This window comes from Carcharodon carcharias, chromosome 14, assembly GCF_017639515.1.
Source record: "Carcharodon carcharias isolate sCarCar2 chromosome 14, sCarCar2.pri, whole genome shotgun sequence".
Lineage (NCBI taxonomy): Eukaryota > Metazoa > Chordata > Chondrichthyes > Lamniformes > Lamnidae > Carcharodon > Carcharodon carcharias.
In genome coordinates, this window is record NC_054480.1 from 99,912,536 (window position 1) to 99,938,060 (window position 25,525).

The following is a 25,525-nucleotide window of genomic DNA, read 5'->3' on the forward strand; positions in this document are numbered from 1 at the left end:
ATGGCCCTGACTCAATGGCCTTGAATTTGAAAGGGGGCATGAATGGTGCAGGAGCCTGTGATAGAGTAACACATTTGGAGCTTTTAGGAATATGGAGGCCCAGCTAATCTAGAAGGCAGGATCTCAGTTACTCAATAAAAATTCTGGGTGTCCTGCCTGCCACTGACTACCTGGCCAGGAGGTGAAGGTGAGAATTTAGCAACAGGAGGCTGTATTGGAGCTGTGCTGACTGCTAAAAACTTTGCTTTTTGTGGAACTTGCTGTGTACAGATTGACTTTTTTTATTCATTCATGGGATGTGGGTATTGCTGGCTGGGCCAGCATTTATTGCCCTCTCCTGGTTGCTCTTGAGAAGGTGGTGGTGAGCTGCCTCCTTGAACCGCTGTAGTCCATGTGACGTAGGTACACGCACTGTGCTGTTAGGAAGGATGTTGCCCCAGTGACAGTGAAGGAACGGTGATATATTTCCAAGTCAGGATGGTGAGTGACTTGGAGGGAAACTTGGAGGTCATGATGTTCCCATGTATCTGCTGCTCTTGTCTTTCTAGATGGTAGTGGTTGTGGGTTTGGAAGGTGCTGTCTAAGGAGTTTTGGTGAGTTTCTGAAGTGATCTTGTAGATGGCAGTGGAGGGAGTGAATATTTGTGGATGTGGTGCCAATCAAGCTGGCTGCTTTGTTCTGGACAATGTCCAACTTTTTGAGCGTTGGAGCTGCACTCATCCAGGCAAGTGGGGAGTATTCCATCACACTAATGTAGTGATACAAACAAAATGCTGGTTGGTTTTAGTAATGTTGGTTGAACCCTATATATTGTCCAGGAAATGTGGAGAACTCCCCTTCTCTTCTTTGAGTAGTGTCATGGGAACTTTTCCAACCACCTGAGAGGGCCACTGTGAACTTGGGTTTAACATATACTGCAAAGGGAGTTTCAAGCAGGTTCCTGCTTCACTTCTCAGCATCAACTGTACCCACACAGGAGCCTGATCCCATGTACTTTCCTTAATATCCCAAATGGACTTAAACAGACTGCTTCTGTACCACAGCAGGAGATTATAAAGACTGGTTTGGCCTCAGCTGCATACTTTAGGAAGGATGTCAAAGCCTTGGAGACGGTACGGAGGAGATTTACTAGAATAGAACCAGGGATGAGGGACTTCAGTTAAGGTGCAGAGACTGGACAAGCTGCAGTTTTCTTCCAGCACAAAGGTTGAAAGGAGAATTGAAAATCACAGGAACACAAGAATAAGGAAAAGGAATCGACCATATGGCCTGTTGAACCTGCTCCACTTGTGGAGATCATGGCTGATCTTGTGTTCCAACTCCATTTTCCAAGCTCCCCATAAGCCTTGATTCCCTCAGAGATCCAAAATCTGTCCAACCCGGCTTTAAATGTATTCAACTGTGGACCATCCACAACCCTCTGGAGTAGAGAATTCCAAAGATTCACAGTCCTTTGAGTGAAGAAATTTCTCCTCATCTCAGCCCTAAATGGTCAGCCCCTCATCCTGAGACTATGCCCCTGTGTTTTAGATTTCTTGGCCAGTGGAAACAATTCCTCAGTGTCTACCCTGTGAAACCCCTTCAGAATGTTGTATGTCTCAATGAGATTGCCTCTTGTTCTTCTAAACTCCAGGGAATATAAACCCAATTTACTCAGCCTCTCATCACACAGAACTTCCTCACCCGAGGGACCAATCTAGTGAACATTTGCTGTACGGCCTCCAATGCAAATATATACTTTCTTAAATATGGAGGCCAAAACTGCACACAATATGCAAGATACATCTCACCAAAACCCAGTACATGTTTTTTATTCTTTCACCGGATGTGAGCGTCACTGGCTGGGCCAGCATTTATCACCCATCCCTAGTTGCCTTTGAGAAGCTGGTGGTGAGCTGCCTTCTTGAACCGTTGCGGTCCATGTGGTGTAGGTACACCCACAGTGCTGTTAGGGATGGAGTTCCAGGATTTTGACCCAGCGACAGTGAAGGAATGGCGATATATTTCCAAATCAGGATAGTGAGTGACTTGGAGGGGAACTTCCAGGTGGTGGTGTTCCCACGTGTCTGCTGCCCTGGTCCTTCTAGGGGCTAAGGTGCTTTGGAAGGTGCTTTTGATGGAGATAGTAGCAAGACTTCTTCATTCCTGTACTCCAGAGCCCTCCCAATAAAGGCCAGCATGCCATTTGCCTTCCTAATTGCTTGCTATGCTTGTCTGCTAACTTTGAATGGGTGGACGATGGTTTTGATAGAGCAAATCAGGAGAAACTGATTCCAGTGGCAGAATGGTTGGTAACCAGAGGATACAGGTTTAATGTGATTGGCAAAAAGAACCAGAAATGATACGAAGATAATTTTTAAAATTGTTCTAAACTGGAAAGTACTGCCTGAAAGGGCAATGGAAGCAGATTCAATAGTAAATTCAAAGGAGAATTGGATAAAAATTTGAAGGAAAAAGTTGTCAGGCTGTGGGGAGAACAAACAGGGGCATGTAATGAATTGGCACAATGGGCAGAATTTGATGCTGTTTCATTCTATCATTCTATGAACAGTTCCATTGAGTCATAGGAGGTCAAGAGTAACCTAACGCTAATGGCAAAGTTTATTCAACATTCTTTCTGCTAAACTTTTGACATCTTTCATGGAACACTGTTTTGGTTATTTTCTTGTTATTACAACACTGAATTACTTTGCACTGATGGGATTGGGGCATCGGGATCTCAAGCTTTACTTTGCTTTTAGTGCTTTGGGACATGATCTGCTCCTGATGTGGAAAGATGTTAGGAGGCTGTGGTTTACATCTCAGGCCGGGTGAGGTTGCTGCACCTTCCAATGCTGAACCTCAGCTGAGCTACAGTTTGCAGCTCCAGCTCTAGCTAACTGTAACCCAGTACGAAAACCAAAAAAAAACACATCATAGAAAGTGAAAGGTAAAAGAGACACAGAGACAAAAGTATCGCACACTCCCAGTGAAATCCATGGAGGTGCAGGACCTTTGCAGAACTTCATTGTTTGAGTCAAATCACACATCTTCTTATTGATGGATTTTGTCCAATCTTAATTTTTGCAGAAGTGCGTTCTTTTAAATTTAAGGTTATTTTTACACTCCCAAACCTTTCCCTTCACAGTGTCTCCCCGATGGAATACACTGCCTGAGTGCATAGTGGAATCACAGATGTAATCACAACTTTGGAAGGGGTATGGAATATATACTTGAAAAGGAAAATAAGGAGGGCGAAGAGTGGGGGAGTGGAACCAACCGCATAGTCTTTTCCAAGGGCCAGCATGTGCACAGTGGGCCGAATGGCCTCCTATTGTGCTGTATCATTCTGTGAAAGTGATCCTGATTTGCCCTTTTGGGAAGTGGGCATTTGCTGTCACTAGGGCGTTGACATCGTCCACAGATGGGGATTGTGTTAACGGGGAAGTGAGATATTCACAATAACATCTCCGCACTTTCAGATCAGTGAAAAGTATCAGAGATAAAGTTACATTTGTTCTGAGATATTGCCGAGAAAAGGGGGGTTGTGGGGAGGTGGTGGTAAAGAATGTGATTTAAAAACAGTTTTTAAGAGGGTGCTGAGACTTTGCCACAAACATGTTGTTTACATTAATCTTTAAACCATTCCGGGACATGTATAATTTCAGTCTCTTTTGATACGGGAAAATGAACACATGCAACTTTTTTCAAGTCCGTTCGAACTCGAATCATCCCACAGCCCATTTCATAGAGAGCCCTTCACCCTGAATCAAGGTCTAGATTAATTTACTCCTTCCTTCTGAAACCCTATTATTTACAGTCCATTGGCACTGTTAAAATATATGAGACAATCAAATGAAAGGTTACATGGGGAGGACACTCTGGACGCTAATCTGGAACTTTCTAAAATGTAGCAATCTGATTTTCTGTTCTCTGGTGCTGGGTGAGATGCTGGGGGCAGAATTTTCACTTCCAATTCGGTAGAATGTGCCCGTTTCAGTTCGTACTTAAAATGTGCAAATCCCCGGCCCCTCCTTGCAAAACACCAGCGATAACGAGCGGCAATAAGTGGCCAGTTTTAATACAAGGTTTTTTTCCCTGATCTTCACTGGGAGCCGGATTCCGAGCATCCTCGTTCTCTCCTTTGTACTTTGTGGTCCGGCGAAATGTGGTGCCAAATGGGTCAAAATAACCAACCGACTATAAATCTCATTGCAGACTGCAGAGAATGACACTGCACAAAAAGGGGGCCATTCGGCCCATCACGTATCTTGCTTGCTTTTTCCCCATGGCCTTGCAAATTTGATTCTAATCCTTATATTTATATATATATTCATGAAATAGAAACTTATATTTCTTTACACTCGTCGAAATCCTTGTGTCCCTGCGCTACTGAAGAGATGATGTACACATATTGAATGTCAAATGAAGTATTCAAAATGTATTTTTATACAAAAATGAACAAGATAGGCAGTAAGTTGAAATTTGTCCAGTTTCTTTATATTTACAAAATACAATAATTTTTATTACAAAATAATATATACATATATTCATAGATTCAAGTCAGGTAAAATACAATTATTAATGACAAGACATCTAGCCCTGTATAGTGTAACTCGGAGATGGGATAGACATTGCATCATATTATTGCACCTCACATACTGTGGGAATCACTGTACTCTATACCGGAGTGAAGTCTGGTGCAGGGGGGGAAACTTCAGCCGGTTGTCGTCGGACAGAGAAACGCAACATTCCCTCGAACCCATCAGCGGGTCAATTCAAATTCAAAAGAAAAACCGGACACAATAATAATAAGGAAGAATATTAATTCGATTCGAAGCTTATTACAAGGCTACAACTGAGGGCAGTGAAACTAGCCGCGCTCCATACATCAACTGAGTTCAGTTACTAGAAAGTCAGCCAAGACGTCGCTTAACTCTCTCTGTGTAACCTCGTCCCCTTCAAACAAATGGCAGGACCTGAACAAATATAGCAGTCATGTAAACTGTATACATTTTACCCTGTCGCTAGTATCATTCATTTAACAAGAGTCCTGGGACACACAAATCTTTTACTGACAGTTACTGTGGATTCTACCCACAATGTCCCTGGGGCGTTTGTGGAGTTCGAGATGGCCCTCTGTCTCCAATCCCCCTGTTCCAATTCGCCCACTTTGTCTCTGATCGGCTCTCTAGGGCGGTAGAACCAGCTACAGCTCGCCAACGAAATGTTCATCCTCGGTATGTTATTAAATAATTGTCTTTGGAACACCTTTCTTTTGTGAATATTCTGACTGGTTTTTAAGTTCTGGAAAGTCTCTGCGGGCCTTTTCAGATGTGTCTCTTCATGTGGAGGGCGAGGTGGTCGGACCTGGAGAAGGCTCTCTCACACATGTGGCACTGAAAGGGTCGGTGGCCCGTGTGTTTGCGGTAGTGACGGGTCAGCTCGTCGGAGCGGGCGAACTTCCAGCCGCAGCCTTCCCAAGTGCAGTGATAGGGCTTTTCACCTAGAGAGAGAGAGAGCAAAGAGATTGGGTCAGAACCTCATCCAACTGGTCACAAAAAGCGATTACACCGTTACTGTTAAACACCATTTAAACTCCAGTCACTACTTCACTGGCTCTGAGCATTAAGGCGCTATACAAATGCAAGTTTACTGAATTTCCAAAGGGGTGAGTTAACTTTGCTGCCATTGGCAGGGACTGGCCTTACCTGTGTGTGTCCTGAGGTGAGCTTTCAGGTGAGAGCTCTTGGTGTAAGTCTTGCCGCAGCCGGCGTAGGTACAGGTGTGGGTGGCTGTCCGCTTCCTGGGCCAGGAGCGCCGGCCTCTCTTAGGTTTGTTTTCCAGGAGTTCGAGCGGGGATGAGGGGGGAGTCAGCATGAGCCGCTGGGCCGGGGAGGGCTGCAGAGCCACCGGGTCGTCGAAGAGGCCGTACTGGTTGGGATAGTGCATCTGGTGGTGGGCGAAGGGGTAGCTAGGCTGGTAGGGCACCCCCCCGGGGTGACACATCAGCTGGGTCGGTTGGCACTCCGAGTTCATCAGGTCCCCGGGGCTGAGCGGGGGGGTGACATTGCCGCCGGCGTGCGGGGAGCTGCTCAGCCGCTGCTGCTCGCTGTAAGCCACCATGCAGGGCACCGTGTCCTCTCGTTTGATCCGGAAACAAGCCGGGCTTGGCACCATGCCCATCCCCTGCCCATAGCCCTCCATGCCCGGCTCGGCCTTGGGAGCCTTGGCTAAGTCCTCGGCGGGGAAGGCAGGGGTGAGCAGGAAGCGGCCGTGGACGGCATTGGGCGGGCAATAGTCCGTGTCGGAGCGCAGCAGCTCGGACATCATGCTGTAGTTCGCAGGCTCCCCCGCCTCGGGCACGTTATAGGCGAGAGAGTCGCTCTTCTGGTAAAATGAGGCGGCTTCCTCCTCGGGCACGGGATAGTCCAGAGAGCCGACAGAATCGGGGCACATGGTGTTCGACAGAATAAAATCCATATCCAGCAAACTCAGATCATCAACAACATCACTGGCTCGCGAGAAGTTCTCCAAATATTGCATAAACTCCGTCATTGGGCACTCGGTCTGAGGCTGCTTCATTCCCGGCTCGTTTTTCCATTTCTGCAAAAAAAAAAGAATTAAAGGAGAAAACGATTAGGCTCATTTTGAAACTTTTTCAAAAAATGACTGCAAAATGAAAAAAAAATCTTCAGAATCTCGAATATATTTCTAGAAATCACTGCATTCAACTCGTGTTGAAATTAGGTGAGAGGTGCGTGTGTTGTGTTTACATCACTGAGTGCACCGGCTGTGTAGAAAAAGTTTGTTAAAAGTTTCCTTACGTTACAATATTCCTGCTTCTCCCAGGTCTTGGGAATTGCAAATGTAGAAATGGACGGCAACATCGTGCCGCTCAGAGCCATCTCTTTCTCTCAAACTGCACGAAAATGTTGGTTTTCTTCAAAAAAAAAGTTTGCATGAAAGTTGGGACTCCCCACGCCACTTGTCTAAAGAGAGTCTCCGGCAAAGTTTTAGCACAGGGACTGCGAGCTCGTATTAAGTACTGGTTTGAAGTTGTGCAGCGAGAGGCTCCGATTGGTAGGATATCAGCAAGTTAGCCGACAACTTGAACCAATTGCAGTTAGCTCAGGAAACACGTCCAGGATGAGAATCGTACGCGAGTAAATGTCCTAAATATAGCAGTAGTATATAAAGCGAGCACTGGTCTCGAGAGCGAGAGGCCGAGTGAAGCATCTCCAGGCGCCTTCCCCTCTTCTTAAAAGCTGTCAGCGTTGCTCCGTCTCCATAGGGACGATACAAAACAACACACACATACACACATCCAACAGCACTGATGGACTGACGCCAAAGTGACGCAGGAATTTACCCAGGACAGCCCAGATCCTCATAGCCGCACAGTGTTAAAGTGCAAAGGGAGAAAGCTTTCTAAATAATACTGCAGCTCGTTGTTTGTAAATAACTTGGCAGCTGCTGTGCGCACAGGTCGTTCGTGTTTAAAAATAACCTATTGAAAATGGGCAAGACAATTGCAATAAATTAGACAGGGGATTCCAACCTCTAAACACAACTCTCAGCCAGAAAGTGGCTCAAATCTCTCGAACACAGGTGAAATATGCTTATTCTCTTGGGGTTTATTTTAAGTTCTGTCTCTTGGGCCGATTGAGCTTCACATAAAAATAAACGAATGTGTTTTTTTTTAAATTGCGGAGCCTGGTTGCGTAGAAACATTTAAATAATTAGCAGTTCGAAAATATTGATGTCTTTGTGTGCATGCTCTGACTGAGCGTTACCGTACGGAATACGTAAAAGAAACCAGGAGAGGGAGGTTTAATCCAATCGGCAGAGGGCGCCTCCCGTCCACTGACAGCTGCAAAGCAGCAGAGCCTTCTTCCTCATTCGCAGTCCAAAGACATTCTCACAAGCTCTCATATTCATTCTCACATAATATACACACTCTCATACACATTCTCACACACTCACACATTCTCACATACTATACACATTCTCACACTCTCATACACATTCTCTCACACACATTCTCACATACTATACACATTCTCACAAACTCATTCTCACACTCATACGCATTCTCACACACTCACATTCTCACATACTATACACATTCTCACACTCTCATACACGTTCTCACACACTCACACATTCTCACATACTATACACATTCTCACACTCATACACATTCTCACACACTCACAAATTCTCACATACTATACACATTCTCACACACACATTCTCACACACTCACATTCTCACACTCTCATACGCATTCTCACACACTCTCACATACTATACACATTCTCACACTCTCATACACATTCTCACACACACACATTCTCACATACTATACACATTCTCACACACTCACATTCTCACACACTCATATTCTCACACTCATACGCATTCTCACACACTCTCACATTCTCACATACTATACACATTCTCACACTCTCACACATTCTTAACCACTCTCACATACTCATACTATAAACATTCTCACACACACATTCTCACACTCTCATACACATTCTCACACATTCACACATTCTCACATACTATACACATTCTCACACACTCACATTCTCACATACTATACACATTCTCACACACTCTCATACATTCTCACATACTATACATTCTCACATACTATACACATTCTCATACTCTCATACACATTCTCACACACACACACATTCTCACATACTATACACATTCTCACACTCATACACATTCCCACACACTCTCACATACATACACATTTTCACAACATACATACACATTCTGACGCTCACATTCTCACTATGCACATTCTCACACTCATACACACTCTCACATACTATACACATTCTCATTAATACACATTCTCACACTCATATACATTCTCACCCACTCAAACATTCTCACCCACTCTCATACACATTCTCACATACTATACACATTCTCACAATCTCATACACATTCTCACATGCACACATTCTCACATACTATACACATTCTCACACTCTCACACATTCTCACATACTATACACATTCTCACATACTATACACAATCTCACACACATATACTTCTCACCCACTCTCATAATCATTCTCACCCACTCTCATATACATTCTCACCCACTCTCATACACATTCTCACATACTATACACATTCTCATTTATATACATTCTCACACTCATATACATTCTCACTCACTGTCATGCACATTCTCACATACTATACACATTCTCACACTCTCATACACATTCTCACATGCACACATTCTCACATACTATACACATGCTCACACACTCACATTCTCACACTCTCATACACATTCTCACACACTCTCACATTTTCACATACTATACACATTCTCACACTCACACATTCTCACACTCTCACATACTATACACATTCTCACACACTCACACATTCTCACACTCTCATACACATTCTCACACACTCAAACATTCTCACAAACTCACATTCTCACACTCTCATACACATTCTCACACACTCACACATTCTTACATACTATACACATTCTCATACACTCTCACATTCTCACATACTATACACATTCTCACACACTCTCATACATTCTCACATACAATACATATACTCACACTCTCATACACATTCTCACACACACACACATTCTCACATACTATACACATTCTCACACTCATACACATTCCCACACACTCTCACATACTATACACATTTTCACAACATACATACACATTCTGACGCTCACATTCTCACTATGCACATTCTCACACTCATACACACTCTCACATACTATACACATTCTCATTAATACACATTCTCACACTCATATACATTCTCACCCACTCAAACATTCTCACCCACTCTCATACACATTCTCACATACTATACACATTCTCACAATCTCATACACATTCTCACATGCACACATTCTCACATACTACACACATTCTCACACTCTCACACATTCTCACATACTATACACATTCTCACATACTATACACAATCTCACACACATATACTTCTCACCCACTCTCATAATCATTCTCACCCACTCTCATATACATTCTCACCCACTCTCATACACATTCTCACATACTATACACATTCTCATTTATATACATTCTCACACTCATATACATTCTCACTCACTGTCATGCACATTCTCACATACTATACACATTCTCACACTCTCATACACATTCTCACATGCACACATTCTCACATACTATACACATGCTCACACACTCACATTCTCACACTCTCATACACATTCTCACACACTCTCACATTTTCACATACTATACACATTCTCACACTCACACATTCTCACACTCTCACATACTATACACATTCTCACACACTCACACATTCTCACACTCTCATACACATTCTCACACACTCAAACATTCTCACAAACTCACATTCTCACACTCTCATACACATTCTCACACACTCACACATTCTTACATACTATACACATTCTCATACACTCTCACATTCTCACATACTATACACATTCTCACACACTCTCATACATTCTCACATACAATACATATACTCACACTCTCATACACATTCTCACACGCAGACACATTCTCACATACTATACACATTCTCACACTCATACACATTCCCACACACTCTCACATACTATACACATTTTCACAACATACATACACATTCTGACGCTCACATTCTCACTATGCACATTCTCACACTCATACACACTCTCACATACTATACACATTCTCATTAATACACATTCTCACACTCATATACATTCTCACCCACTCAAACATTCTCACCCACTCTCATACACATTCTCACATACTATACACATTCTCACAATCTCATACACATTTTCACATGCACACATTCTCACATACTATACACATTCTCACACTCTCACACATTCTCACATACTATACACATTCTCACATACTATACACAATCTCACACACATATACATTCTCACCCACTCTCATAATCATTCTCACCCACTCTCATATACATTCTCACCCACTCTCATACACATTCTCACATACTATACACATTCTCATTTATATACATTCTCACACTCATATACATTCTCACTCACTGTCATGCACATTCTCACATACTATACACATTCTCACACTCTCATACACATTCTCACATGCACACATTCTCACATACTATACAGATGCTCACACACTCACATTCTCACACTCTCATACACATTCTCACACACTCTCACATTTTTACATACTATACACATTCTCACACTCACACATTCTCACACTCTCACATACTATACACATTCTCACACACTCACACATTCTCACACTCTCATACACATTCTCACACACTCAAACATTCTCACAAACTCACATTCTCACACTCTCATACACATTCTCACACACTCACACATTCTTACATACTATACACATTCTCATACACTCTCATACATTCTCACATACAATACATATACTCACAGTCTCATACACATTCTCACACAGCCGCACACATTCTCACATACTATACACATTCTCACACTCTCATACACATTCTCACACACTCTCACATACTATACATGTTTTCACATACATACACATTCTCATGCTCACTTTCTCACTGTGCACATTCTCACACTCATACACACTCTCACATACTATACACATTCTCATTCATACACAATCTTACACTCATATACATTCTCACCCACTCTCATACACATTCTCACCCACTCTCATACACATTCTCACATACTATACACAATCTCACACTCATATACATGCTCACCCACTCTCATATATATTCTCACCCACTCTCATACACATTCTCACATACTATACACATTCTCACACTCTCATACACATTCTCATCCACTCTCACACATTCACACATACTATACACAATCTCACTCATACACATTCTCACCCACTCTCATACACATTCTTACCCACTCATGCATATTCCCACATCCTACACACATTCACACCCATTCATACACATTCTCACCAACTCTCATACACATTCTCACCCACTCTTATACACATTCTCACATACTATACACAATCTCACTCATACACATTCTCACCCAATCTCATACACATTCTCACATACTATACACATTCTCATTCATACACATTCTCACACTCATATACATCTCACCCACCCTCATAAGCATTCTCACCCACTCTCATACGCATTCTCACATACTATACACATTCTCACATACTATACACATTCTCACACTCTCATACACATTCTCACACACTCTCACACATTCTCACATACTATACACAATCTCACTCATACACATTCTCACCCACTCTCATACACATTCTTATCCACTCATACATATTCTCACATCCTATACACATTCGCACCCATTCATACACATTCTCACACTCTCATACACATTCTCACCCACTCTCATACACATTCTTACCAACGCATACATATTCTCACATCCTATACACATTCTCACCCATTCATACACATTCTCACACACTCTCACACATTCTCACATACTATACACAATCTCACTCATACACATTCTCACCCACTCTCATACACATTCTCACCCACTCTCATACACATTCTCACATACTATACACATTCTCACATACTATACACAAGCTCACACTCATATACATTCTCACCCACTCACATATACATTCACACCCACTCTCATATACATTCTCACCCACTCTCATATACATTCTCACCCACTCTCATACACATTCTCACATACTATACACATTCTCACATACTATACACAAACTCACTCATATACATTCTCACCCACTCTCATACACATTCTCACATACTATACACATTCTCACACTCTCATACACATTCTCATATGCACACATTCTCACATACTATACACATTCGCACACTCTCACACATTCTCACATACTATACACATTCTCACATACTATACACAATCTCACACTCATATACATTCTCACCCACTCTCATATACATTCTCACCCACTCTCATACACAATCTCACATACTATACACAATCTCACTCATACACATTCTCACCCACCCTCATACACATTCTCACCCACTCTCATACATATTCTCACATACTATACACATTCTCATTCATACACATTCTCACACTCATATACATTCTCACTCACTGTCATACACATTCTCACATACTATACACATTCTCACACTCTCATAGACATTCTCACATGCACACGTTCTCACATACTATACACATGCTCACACACTCACATTCTCACACTCTCATACACATTCTCACACACTCTCACATTTTCACATACTATACACATTCTCACACTCACACATTCTCACATACTATACACATTCTCACACACTCTCACATTTTCACATACTATACACATTCTCACACTCACACATTCTCACATACTATACACATTCTCACACTCACACATTCTCACATACTATACACATTCTCACACTCTCACATACTATACACATTATCACACACTCACACATTCTCACACTCTCAAACACATTCTCACACACTCACACATTCTCACATAATATACACATTCTCACAAACTCACATTCTCGAACTCTCATACACATTCTCACACACTCACACATTCTTACATACTATACACATTCTATTACACTCTCACATTCTCACATACTATACACATTCTCACACTCACACATTCTCACACTCTCACATACTATACACATTCTCACACACTCACACATTCTCACACTCTCATACACATTCTCACACACTCACATTCTCACAAACTCACATTCTCACACTCTCATACACATTCTCACACACTCACACATTCTTACATACTATACACATTCTCATACACTCTCACATTCTCACATACTATACACATTCTCACAAACTCTCATACATTCTCACATACAATACATATACTCACACTCTCATACACATTCTCATACACTCACACATTCTCACATACTATACACATTCTCACACTCTCATACACATTCTCACACACCCGCACACATTCTCACATACTATACACATTCTCACACTCTCATACACATTCTCACACACTCTCACATACTATACATGTTTTCACATACATACACATTCTCATGCTCACATTCTCACTGTGCACATTCTCACACTCATACACACTCTCACATACTATACACATTCTCATTCATACACAATCTTACACTCATATACATTCTCAACCACTCTCATACACATTCTCACCCACTCTCATACACATTCTCACATACTATACACAATCTCACACTCATATACATTCTCACCCACTCTCATATACATTCTCACCCACTCTCATACACATTCTCACATACTATACACATTCTCACACTCTCATACACATTCTCATCCACTCTCACACATTCTCACATACTATACACAATCTCACTCATACACATTCTCACCCACTCTAATACACATTCTTACCCACTCATACATATTCCCACATCCTATACACATTCACACCCATTCATACACATTCTCACCAACTCTCATACACATTCTCACCCACTCTTATACACATTCTCACATACTATACACAATCTCACTCATACACATTCTCACCCAATCTCATACACATTCTCACATACTATACACATTCTCATTCATACACATTCTCACACTCATATACATCTCACCCACCCTCATAAGCATTCTCACCCACTCTCATATGCATTCTCACATACTATACACATTCTCACGTACTATACACATTCTCACACTCTCATACACATTCTCACACACTCTCACACATTCTCACATACTATACACAATCTCACTCATACACATTCTCACCCACTCTCATACACATTCTTATCCACTCATACATATTCTCACATCCTATACACATTCGCACCCATTCATACACATTCTCACACTCTCATACACATTCTCATCCACTCTCATACACATTTTCACAAACTATACACAATCTCACTCATACACATTCTCACCCACTCTCATACACATTCTTACCAACGCATACATATTCTCACATCCTATACACATTCTCACCCATTCATATACATTCTCACACTCTCATACACATTCTCACCCACTCTCATACACATTCTCACATAGTATACACAATCTCACTCATATACATTCTACCCACTCTCATACACATTCTCACCCACTCTCATACACATTCTCACATACTATACACAAACTCACTCATATACATTCTCACCCACTCTCATACACATTCTCACATACTATACACATTCTCACACTCTCATACACATTCTCACCCACTCTCATACACAATCTCACAAACTATACACAATCTCACTCATACACATTCTCACCCACCCTCATACACATTCTCACCCACTCTCATACATATTCTCACATACTATACACATTCTCATTCATACACATTCTCACACTCATATACATTCTCACCCACTCTCATATACATTCTCACATACTATAAACATTCTCACACTCTCATACACATTCTCACATGCACACATTTTCACATACTATACACATTCTCACACACTCACATTCTCACACTCTCATACACATTCTCACACATTCACACATTCTCACATACTATACACATTCTCACACTCACACATTCTCACATACTATACACATTCTCACACTCTCATACACATTCTCACACACTCTCACATTCTCACATACTATACACAGTCTCACACACTCACACATTCTCACACTCTCATACACATTCTCACACACTCACACATTCTCACATACTATACACATTCTCACATACTATACACATTCTCACACACTCACATTCTCACACTCTCATACAAATTTTCACATACTATACACATTCTCACACACTCTCATACAGTCTCACATACTATACAAATACTCACACTCTCATACACATTCTCATACACTCACACATTCTCATATACTATACACATTCTCAAACTCTCATGCACATTCTCACACACCCTCACACATTCTCACATACTATACACATTCTCACACTCTCATAGACATTCTCACACACTATCACACACTATACACGTTTTCACATACATACACATTCTCACGCTCACATTCTCACTAAGCACATTCTCACACTCATACACACTCTCACATACTATACACATTCTCATTCATACACATTCTCACACTCATATACATTCTCACCCACTCTCATACACATTCTCACCCACTCTCATACACAGTCTCACCCGCTCTCATACACATTCTCAACCACTCTCATACACATTCTCACATACTATACACATTCTCACATACTATACACAAGCTCACACTCATATACATTCTCACCCACTCACATATACATTCTCACCCACTCTCATATACATTCTCACCCACTCTCATATACATTCTCACCCACTCTCATACACATTCTCACATACTATACAAATTCTCACATACTATACACAAACTCACTCATATACATTCTCACCCACTCTCATACACATTCTCACATACTATACACATTCTCACACTCTCATACACATTCTCATATGCACACATTCTCACATACTATACACATTCTCACACTCTCACACATTCTCACATACTATACACATTCTCACATACTATACACAATCTCACACTCATATACATTCTCACCCACTCTCATATACATTCTCACCCACTCTCATACACAATCTCACATACTATACACAATCTCACTCATACACATTCTCACCCACCCTCATACACATTCTCACCCACTCTCATACATATTCTCACATACTATACACATTCTCATTCATACACATTCTCACACTCATATACATTCTCACGCACTCTCATACACATTCTCACATACTATACACATTCTCACACTCTCATACACATTCTCACATGCACACATTTTCACATACTATACACATTCTCACACACTCACATTCTCACACTCTCATACACATTCTCACACACTCTCACATTTTCACATACTATACACATTCTCACACTCACACATTCTCACATACTATACACATTCTCACACTCTCATACACATTCTCACACACTCTCACATTCTCACATACTATACACATTCTCACACTCTCACATACTATACACATTCTCACACACACACATTCTCACACTCTCATACACATTCTCACACAATCACACATTCTCACATACTGTACACATTCTCACATACTATACACATTCTCACACACTCACATTCTCACACTCTCATACAAATTCTCACATACTATACACATTCTCACACACTCTCATACATTCTCACATACTATACACATACTCACACTCTCATACACATTCTCATACACTCACACATTCTCATATACTATAAACATTCTCACACTCTCATACACATTCTCACACACCCTCACACATTCTCACATACTATACACATTCTCACACTCTCATAGACATTCTCACACACTATCACACACTATACACGTTTTCACATGCATACACATTGTCACGCTCACATTCTCGCTAAGCACATTCTCACACTCATACACACTCTCACATACTATTCACATTCTCATTCATACACATTCTCACACTCATATACATTCTCACCCACTCTCATACACATTCTCACCCACTCTCATACACATTCTCACCCACTCTCATACACATTCTCACATACTATACACAATCTCACTCATACACATTCTCACCCACTCTCATACACATTCTCACCCACTCTCATACACATTCTCACATACTATACACAATCTCACTCATACACATTCTAACCCACTCTCATACACATTCTCACATACTATACACATTCTCATTCATACACATTCTCACACTCATATATATCTCACCCACTCTCATAAGCATTCTCACCCACTCTCATACGCATTCTCACATACTATACACATTCTAACCTACTATACACATTCTCACACTCTCATACAGATTCTCACACACTCTCACACATTCTCACATACTATTCACAATCTCATTCATTCACATTCTCACCCACTCTCATACACATTCTTACCCAATCATACATATTCTCACATCCTATACACATTCTCACCCATTCATACACATTCTCACACTCTCATACACATTCTCATCCACTCTCATACACATTCTCACAAACTATACACAATCTCACTCATACACATTCTCACCCACTCTCATACACATTCTTACCCACTGATACATATTCTCACATCCTATGCACATTCTCACCCATTCATACACATTCTCACACTCTCATACACATTCTCAACCACTCTCATAAGCATTCTCACCCACTCTCATACACATTCTCACATACTTTACACAATCTCACTCATACACATTCTCACCCACTCTCATACACATTCTCACCCAGTCTCATACACATTCTCACATAATGTACACAATCTCACTCATATACATTCTCACCCACTCTCATAAGCAATCTCACCCAGTCTTATACACATTCTCACATACTATACACATTCTCATTCATATACATTCTCACACTCATATACATTCTCACTCACTGTCATGCACATTCTCACATACTATACACATTCTCACACTCTCATACACATTCTCACATGCACACATTCTCACATACTATACACATGCTCACACACTCACATTCTCACACTCTCATACACATTCTCACACACTCTCACATTTTCACATACTATACACATTCTCACACTCACACATTCTCACACTCTCACATACTATACACATTCTCACACACTCACACATTCTCACACTCTCATACACATTCTCACACACTCACACATTCTCACAAACTCACATTCTCACACTCTCATACACATTCTCACACACTCACACATTCTTACATACTATACACATTCTCATACACTCTCACATTCTCACATACTATACACATTCTCACACACTCTCATACATTCTCACATACAATACATATACTCACACTCTCATACACATTCTCATACACTCACACATTCTCACATACTATACACATTCTCACACTCTCATACACATTCTCACACACCCGCACACATTCTCACATACTATACACATTCTCACACTCTCATAGACATTCTCACACACTATCACACACTATACACGTTTTCACATACATACACATTCTCACGCTCACATTCTCAATAAGCACATTCTCACACTCATACACACTCTCACATACTATTCACATTCTCATTCATACACATTCTCACACTCATATACATTCTCACCCACTCTCATACACATTCTCACCCACTCTCATACACATTCTCACCCACTCTCATACACATTCTCACATACTATACACAATCTCACTCATACACATTCTCACCCACTCTCATACACATTCTCACCCACTCTCATACACATTCTCACATACTATACACAATCTCACTCATACACATTCTAACCCACTCTCATACACATTCTCACATACTATACACATTCTCATTCATACACATTCTCACACTCATATATATCTCACCCACTCTCATAAGCATTCTCACCCACTCTCATACGCATTCTCACATACTATACACATTCTAACCTACTATACACATTCTCACACTCTCATACAGATTCTCACACACTCTCACACATTCTCACATACTATACACAATCTCATTCATACACATTCTCACCCACTCTCATACACATTCTTACCCAATCATACATATTCTCACATCCTATACACATTCGCACCCATTCATACACATTCTCACACTCTCATACACATTCTCATCCACTCTCATACACATTCTCACAAACTATACACAATCTCACTCATACACATTCTCACCCACTCTCATACACATTCTTACCCACTGATACATATTCTCACATCCTATACACATTCTCACCCATTCATACACATTCTCACACTCTCATACACATTCTCAACCACTCTCATAAGCATTCTCACCCACTCTCATACACATTCTCACATACTTTACACAATCTCACTCATACACATTCTCACCCACTCTCATACACATTCTCACCCAGTCTCATACACATTCTCACATAATGTACACAATCTCACTCATATACATTCCCACCCACTCTCATAAGCATTCTCACCCAGTCTTATACACATTCTCACATACTATACACATTCTCATTCATATACATTCTCACACTCATATACATTCTCACTCACTGTCATGCACATTCTCACATACTATACACATTCTCACACTCTCATACACATTCTCACATGCACACATTCTCACATACTATACACATGCTCACACACTCACGTTCTCACACTCTCATACACATTCTCACACACTCTCACACTCTCACATACTATACACATTCTCACACACTCACACATTCTCACACTCTCATACACATTCTCACACACTCACACATTCTCACAAACTCACATTCTCACACTCTCATACACATTCTCACACACTCACACATTCTTACATACTATACACATTCTCATACACTCTCACATTCTCACATACTATACACATTCTCACACACTCTCATACATTCTCACATACAATACATATACTCACACTCTCATACACATTCTCATACACTCACACATTCTCACATACTATACACATTCTCACACTCTCATACACATTCTCACACACCCGCACACATTCTCACATACTATACACATTCTCACACTCTCATACACATTCTCACACACTCTCACATACTATACATGTTTTCACATACATACACATTCTCATGCTCACATTCTCACTGTGCACATTCTCACACTCATACACACTCTCACATACTATACACATTCTCATTCATACACAATCTTACACTCATATACATTCTCACCCACTCTCATACACATTCTCACCCACTCTCATACACATTCTCACATACTATACACAATCTCACACTCATATACATTCTCACTCACTCTCATATACATTCTCAACCACTCTCATACACATTCTCACATACTATACACATTCTCACACTCTCATACACATTCTCATCTACTCTCACGCATTCTCACATACTATACACAATCTCACTCATACACATTCTCACCCAATCTCATACACATTCTTACCCACTCATACATATTCCCACATCCTATACACATTCACACCCATTCATACACATTCTCACCAACTCTCATACACATTCTCACCCACTCTTATACACATTCTCACATACTATACACAATCTCACTCATACACATTCTCACCCAATCTCATACACATTCTCACATACTATACACATTCTCATTCATACACATTCTCACACTCATATACATCTCACCCACCCTCATAAGCATTCTCACCCACTCTCATATGCATTCTCACATACTATACACATTCTCACGTACTATACACATTCTCACACTCTCATACACATTCTCACACACTCTCACACATTCTCACATACTATACACAATCTCACTCATACACATTCTCACCCACTCTCATACACATTCTTATCCACTCATACATATTCTCACATCCTATACACATTCGCACCCATTCATACACATTCTCACACTCTCATACACATTCTCATCCACTCTCATACACATTTTCACAAACTATACACAATCTCACTCATACACATTCTCACCCACTCTCATACACATTCTTACCAACGCATACATATTCTCACATCCTATACACATTCTCACCCATTCATATACATTCTCACACTCTCATACACATTCTCACCCACTCTCATACACATTCTCACATAGTATACACAATCTCACTCATATACATTCTACCCACTCTCATACACATTCTCACCCACTCTCATACACATTCTCACATACTATACACAAACTCACTCATTTACATTCTCACCCACTCTCATACACATTTTCACATACTATACACATTCTCACACTCTCATACACATTCTCATATGCACACATTCTCACATACTATACACATTCTCACACTCTCACACATTCTCACATACGATACACAATCTCACACTCATATACATTCTCACCCACTCTCATATACATTCTCACCCACTCTCATACACAATCTCACATACTATACACAATCTCACTCATACACATTCTCACCCACCCTCATACACATTCTCACCCACTCTCATACATATTCTCACATACTATACACATTCTCATTCATACACATTCTCACACTCATATACATTCTCACTTACTGTCATACACATTCTCACATACTATACACATTCTCACACTCTCATACACATTCTCACATGCACACGTTCTCACATACTATACACATGCTCACACACTCACATTCTCACACTCTCATACACATTCTCACACACTCACACATTCTCACATACTATACACATTCTCACACTCACACATTCTCACATACTATACACATTCTCACACTCTCATACACATTCTCACACACTCTCACGTTCTCACATACTATACACATTCTCACACACTCACACATTCTCACACTCTCATACACATTCACACACACTCACACATTCTCACATACTATACACATTCTCACATACTATACACATTCTCACACACTCACATTCTCACACTCTCATACAAATTCTCACATACTATACACATTCTCACACACTCTCATACAGTCTCACATACTATACACATACTCACACTCTCATACACATTCTCATACACTCACACATTCTCATATACTATACACATTCTCAAACTCTCATACACATTCTTAAACACCCTCACACATTCTCACATACTATACACATTCTCACACTCTCATAGACATTCTCACTCACTATCACACACTATACACGTTTTCACATACATACACATTCTCACGCTCACATTCTCACTAAGCACATTCTCACACTCATACACACTCTCACATACTATACACATTCTCATTCATACACATTCTCACGCTCATATACATTCTCACCCACTCTCATACACATTCTCACCCACTCTCCTACACATTCTCACCCGCTCTCATACACATTCTCACCCACTCTCATACACATTCTCACATACTATACACATTCTCACATACTATACACAAGCTCACACTCATATACATTCTCACCCACTCACATATACATTCTCACCCACTCTCATATACATTCTCACCCACTCTCATATACATTCTCACCCACTCTCATACACATTCTCACATACTATACACATTCTCACATACTATACACAAACTCACTCATATACATTCTCACCCACTCTCATACACATTCTCACATACTATACACATTCTCACACTCTCATACACATTCTCATATGCACCCATTCTCACATATTATACACATTCTCACACTCTCACACATTCTCACATACTATACACATTCTCACATACTATACACAATCTCACACTCATCTACATTCTCACCCACTCTCATATACATTCTCACCCACTCTCATACACAATCTCACATACTATACACAATCTCACTCATACACATTCTCACCCACCCTCATACACATTCTCACCCACTCTCATACATATTCTCACATACTATACACATTCTCATTCATACACATTCTCACACTCATATACATTCTCACCCACTCTCATACACATTCTCGCGTACTATACAAATTCTCACACTCTCATACACATTCTCACATGCACACATTTTCACATACTATACACATTCTCACACACTCACATTCTCACACTCTCATACACATTCTCACACACTCTCACATTTTCACATACTATACACATTCTCACACTCACACATTCTCACATACTATACACATTCTCACACTCTCATACACATTCTCACACACTCTCACATTCTCACATACTATACACATTCTCACACTCTCACATACTATACACATTCTCACACACTCACACATTCTCACACTCTCATACACATTCTCACACACTCACACATTCTCACATACTATACACATTCTCACATACTATACACATTCTCACACACTCACATTCTCAAACTCTCATACAAATTCTCACATACTATACACATTCTCAGACACTCTCATACATTCTCACATACTATACACATACTCACACTCTCATACACATTCTCATACACTCACACATTCTCATATACTATGAACATTCTCACACTCTCATACACATTCTCACACACCCTCACACATTCTCACATACTATACACATTCTCACACTCTCATGGACATTCTCACACACTATCACACACTATACACGTTTTCACATACATACACATTCTCACGCTCACATTCTCACTAAGCACATTCTCACACTCATACACACTCTCACATACAATTCACATTCTCATTCATACACATTCTCACACTCATATACATTCTCACCCACTCTCATACACATTCTCACCCACTCTCATACACATTCTCACCCACTCTCATACACATTCTCACCCACTCTCATACACATTCTCACATACTATACACAATCTCACTCATACACATTCTAACGCACTCTCATACACATTCTCACATACTATATACATTCTCATTCATACACATTCTCACACTCATATATATCTCACCCACTCTCATAAGCATTCTCACCCACTCTCATACGCATTCTCACATACTATACACATTCTAACGTACTATACACATTCTCACACTCTCATACACATTCTCACACACTCTCACACATTCTCACATACTATACACAATCTCATTCATACACATTCTCACCCACTCTCATACACATTCTTACCCAATCATACATATTCTCACATCCTATACACATTCTCACCCATTCATACACATTCTCACACTCTCATACACATTCTCATCCACTCTCATACACATTCTCACAAACTATACACAATCTCACTCATACACATTCTCACCCACTCTCATACACATTCTTACCCACTGATACATATTCTCACATCCTATAAACATTCTCACCCATTCATACACATTCTCACACTCTCATACACATTCTCAACCACTCTCATAAGCATTCTCACCCACTCTCATACACATTCTCACATACTTTACACAATCTCACTCATACACATTCTCACCCACTCTCATACACATTCTCACCCACTCTCATACACATTCTCACCCAGTCTCATACACATTCTCACATAATGTACACAATCTCACTCATACACATTCTCACCCAATCTCATACACATTCTCACATACTATACACATTCTCATTCATACACATTCTCACACTCATATACATCTCACCCACTCTCATAAGCATTCTCACCCACTCTCATATGCATTCTCACATACTATACACATTCTCACGTACTATACACATTCTCACACTCTCATACACATTCTCACACACTCTCACACATTCTCACATACTATACACAATCTCACTCATACACATTCTCACCCACTCTCATACACATTCTTATCCACTCATACATATTCTCACATCCTATACACATTCGCACCCATTCATACACATTCTCACACTCTCATACACATTCTCATCCACTCTCATACACATTTTCACAAACTATACACAATCTCACTCATACACATTCTCACCCACTCTCATACACATTCTTACCAACGCATACATATTCTCACATCCTATACACATTCTCACCCATTCATATACATTCTCACATTCTCATACACATTCTCACCCACTCTCATACACATTCTCACATAGTATACACAATCTCACTCATATACATTCTACCCA

The 25,525-nt window shown here is 40.5% G+C and overlaps 1 protein-coding gene across 1 annotated transcript; it reads right to left on the reverse strand.

The window, feature by feature from the left end:
* Positions 1-4,453: 4,453 nt before the first annotated feature.
* On the reverse strand, positions 4,454-7,150 carry klf2a (Kruppel-like factor 2a). The gene is made up of 3 exons (XM_041205406.1): positions 6,807-7,150; positions 5,691-6,585; positions 4,454-5,485 (listed from the first exon to the last, which is right to left on the reverse strand). Exons 1-3 carry the CDS (start codon positions 6,885-6,887, stop codon positions 5,310-5,312), a joined length of 1,152 nt encoding a protein of 383 aa, XP_041061340.1. The 5' UTR covers positions 6,888-7,150; the 3' UTR covers positions 4,454-5,309.
* Between the last annotated feature and the right edge of the window lie 18,375 nt (positions 7,151-25,525).

Bases quoted from the DNA above. Each gene is read 5' to 3' on its own strand.
- klf2a (XM_041205406.1), bottom strand. From the start codon at position 6,887: ATGGCTCTGAGCGGCACGATGTTGCCGTCCATTTCTACATTTGCAATT. The intron at 6,586-6,806 runs GTAAGGAAACTT...TTTTTTTTGCAG, and splicing joins AGAAGCAGGAATATTGTAAC to AAATGGAAAAACGAGCCGGG. The intron at 5,486-5,690 runs GTAAGGCCAGTC...CTCTCTCTCTAG, and splicing joins TCACCTCAGGACACACACAG to GTGAAAAGCCCTATCACTGC.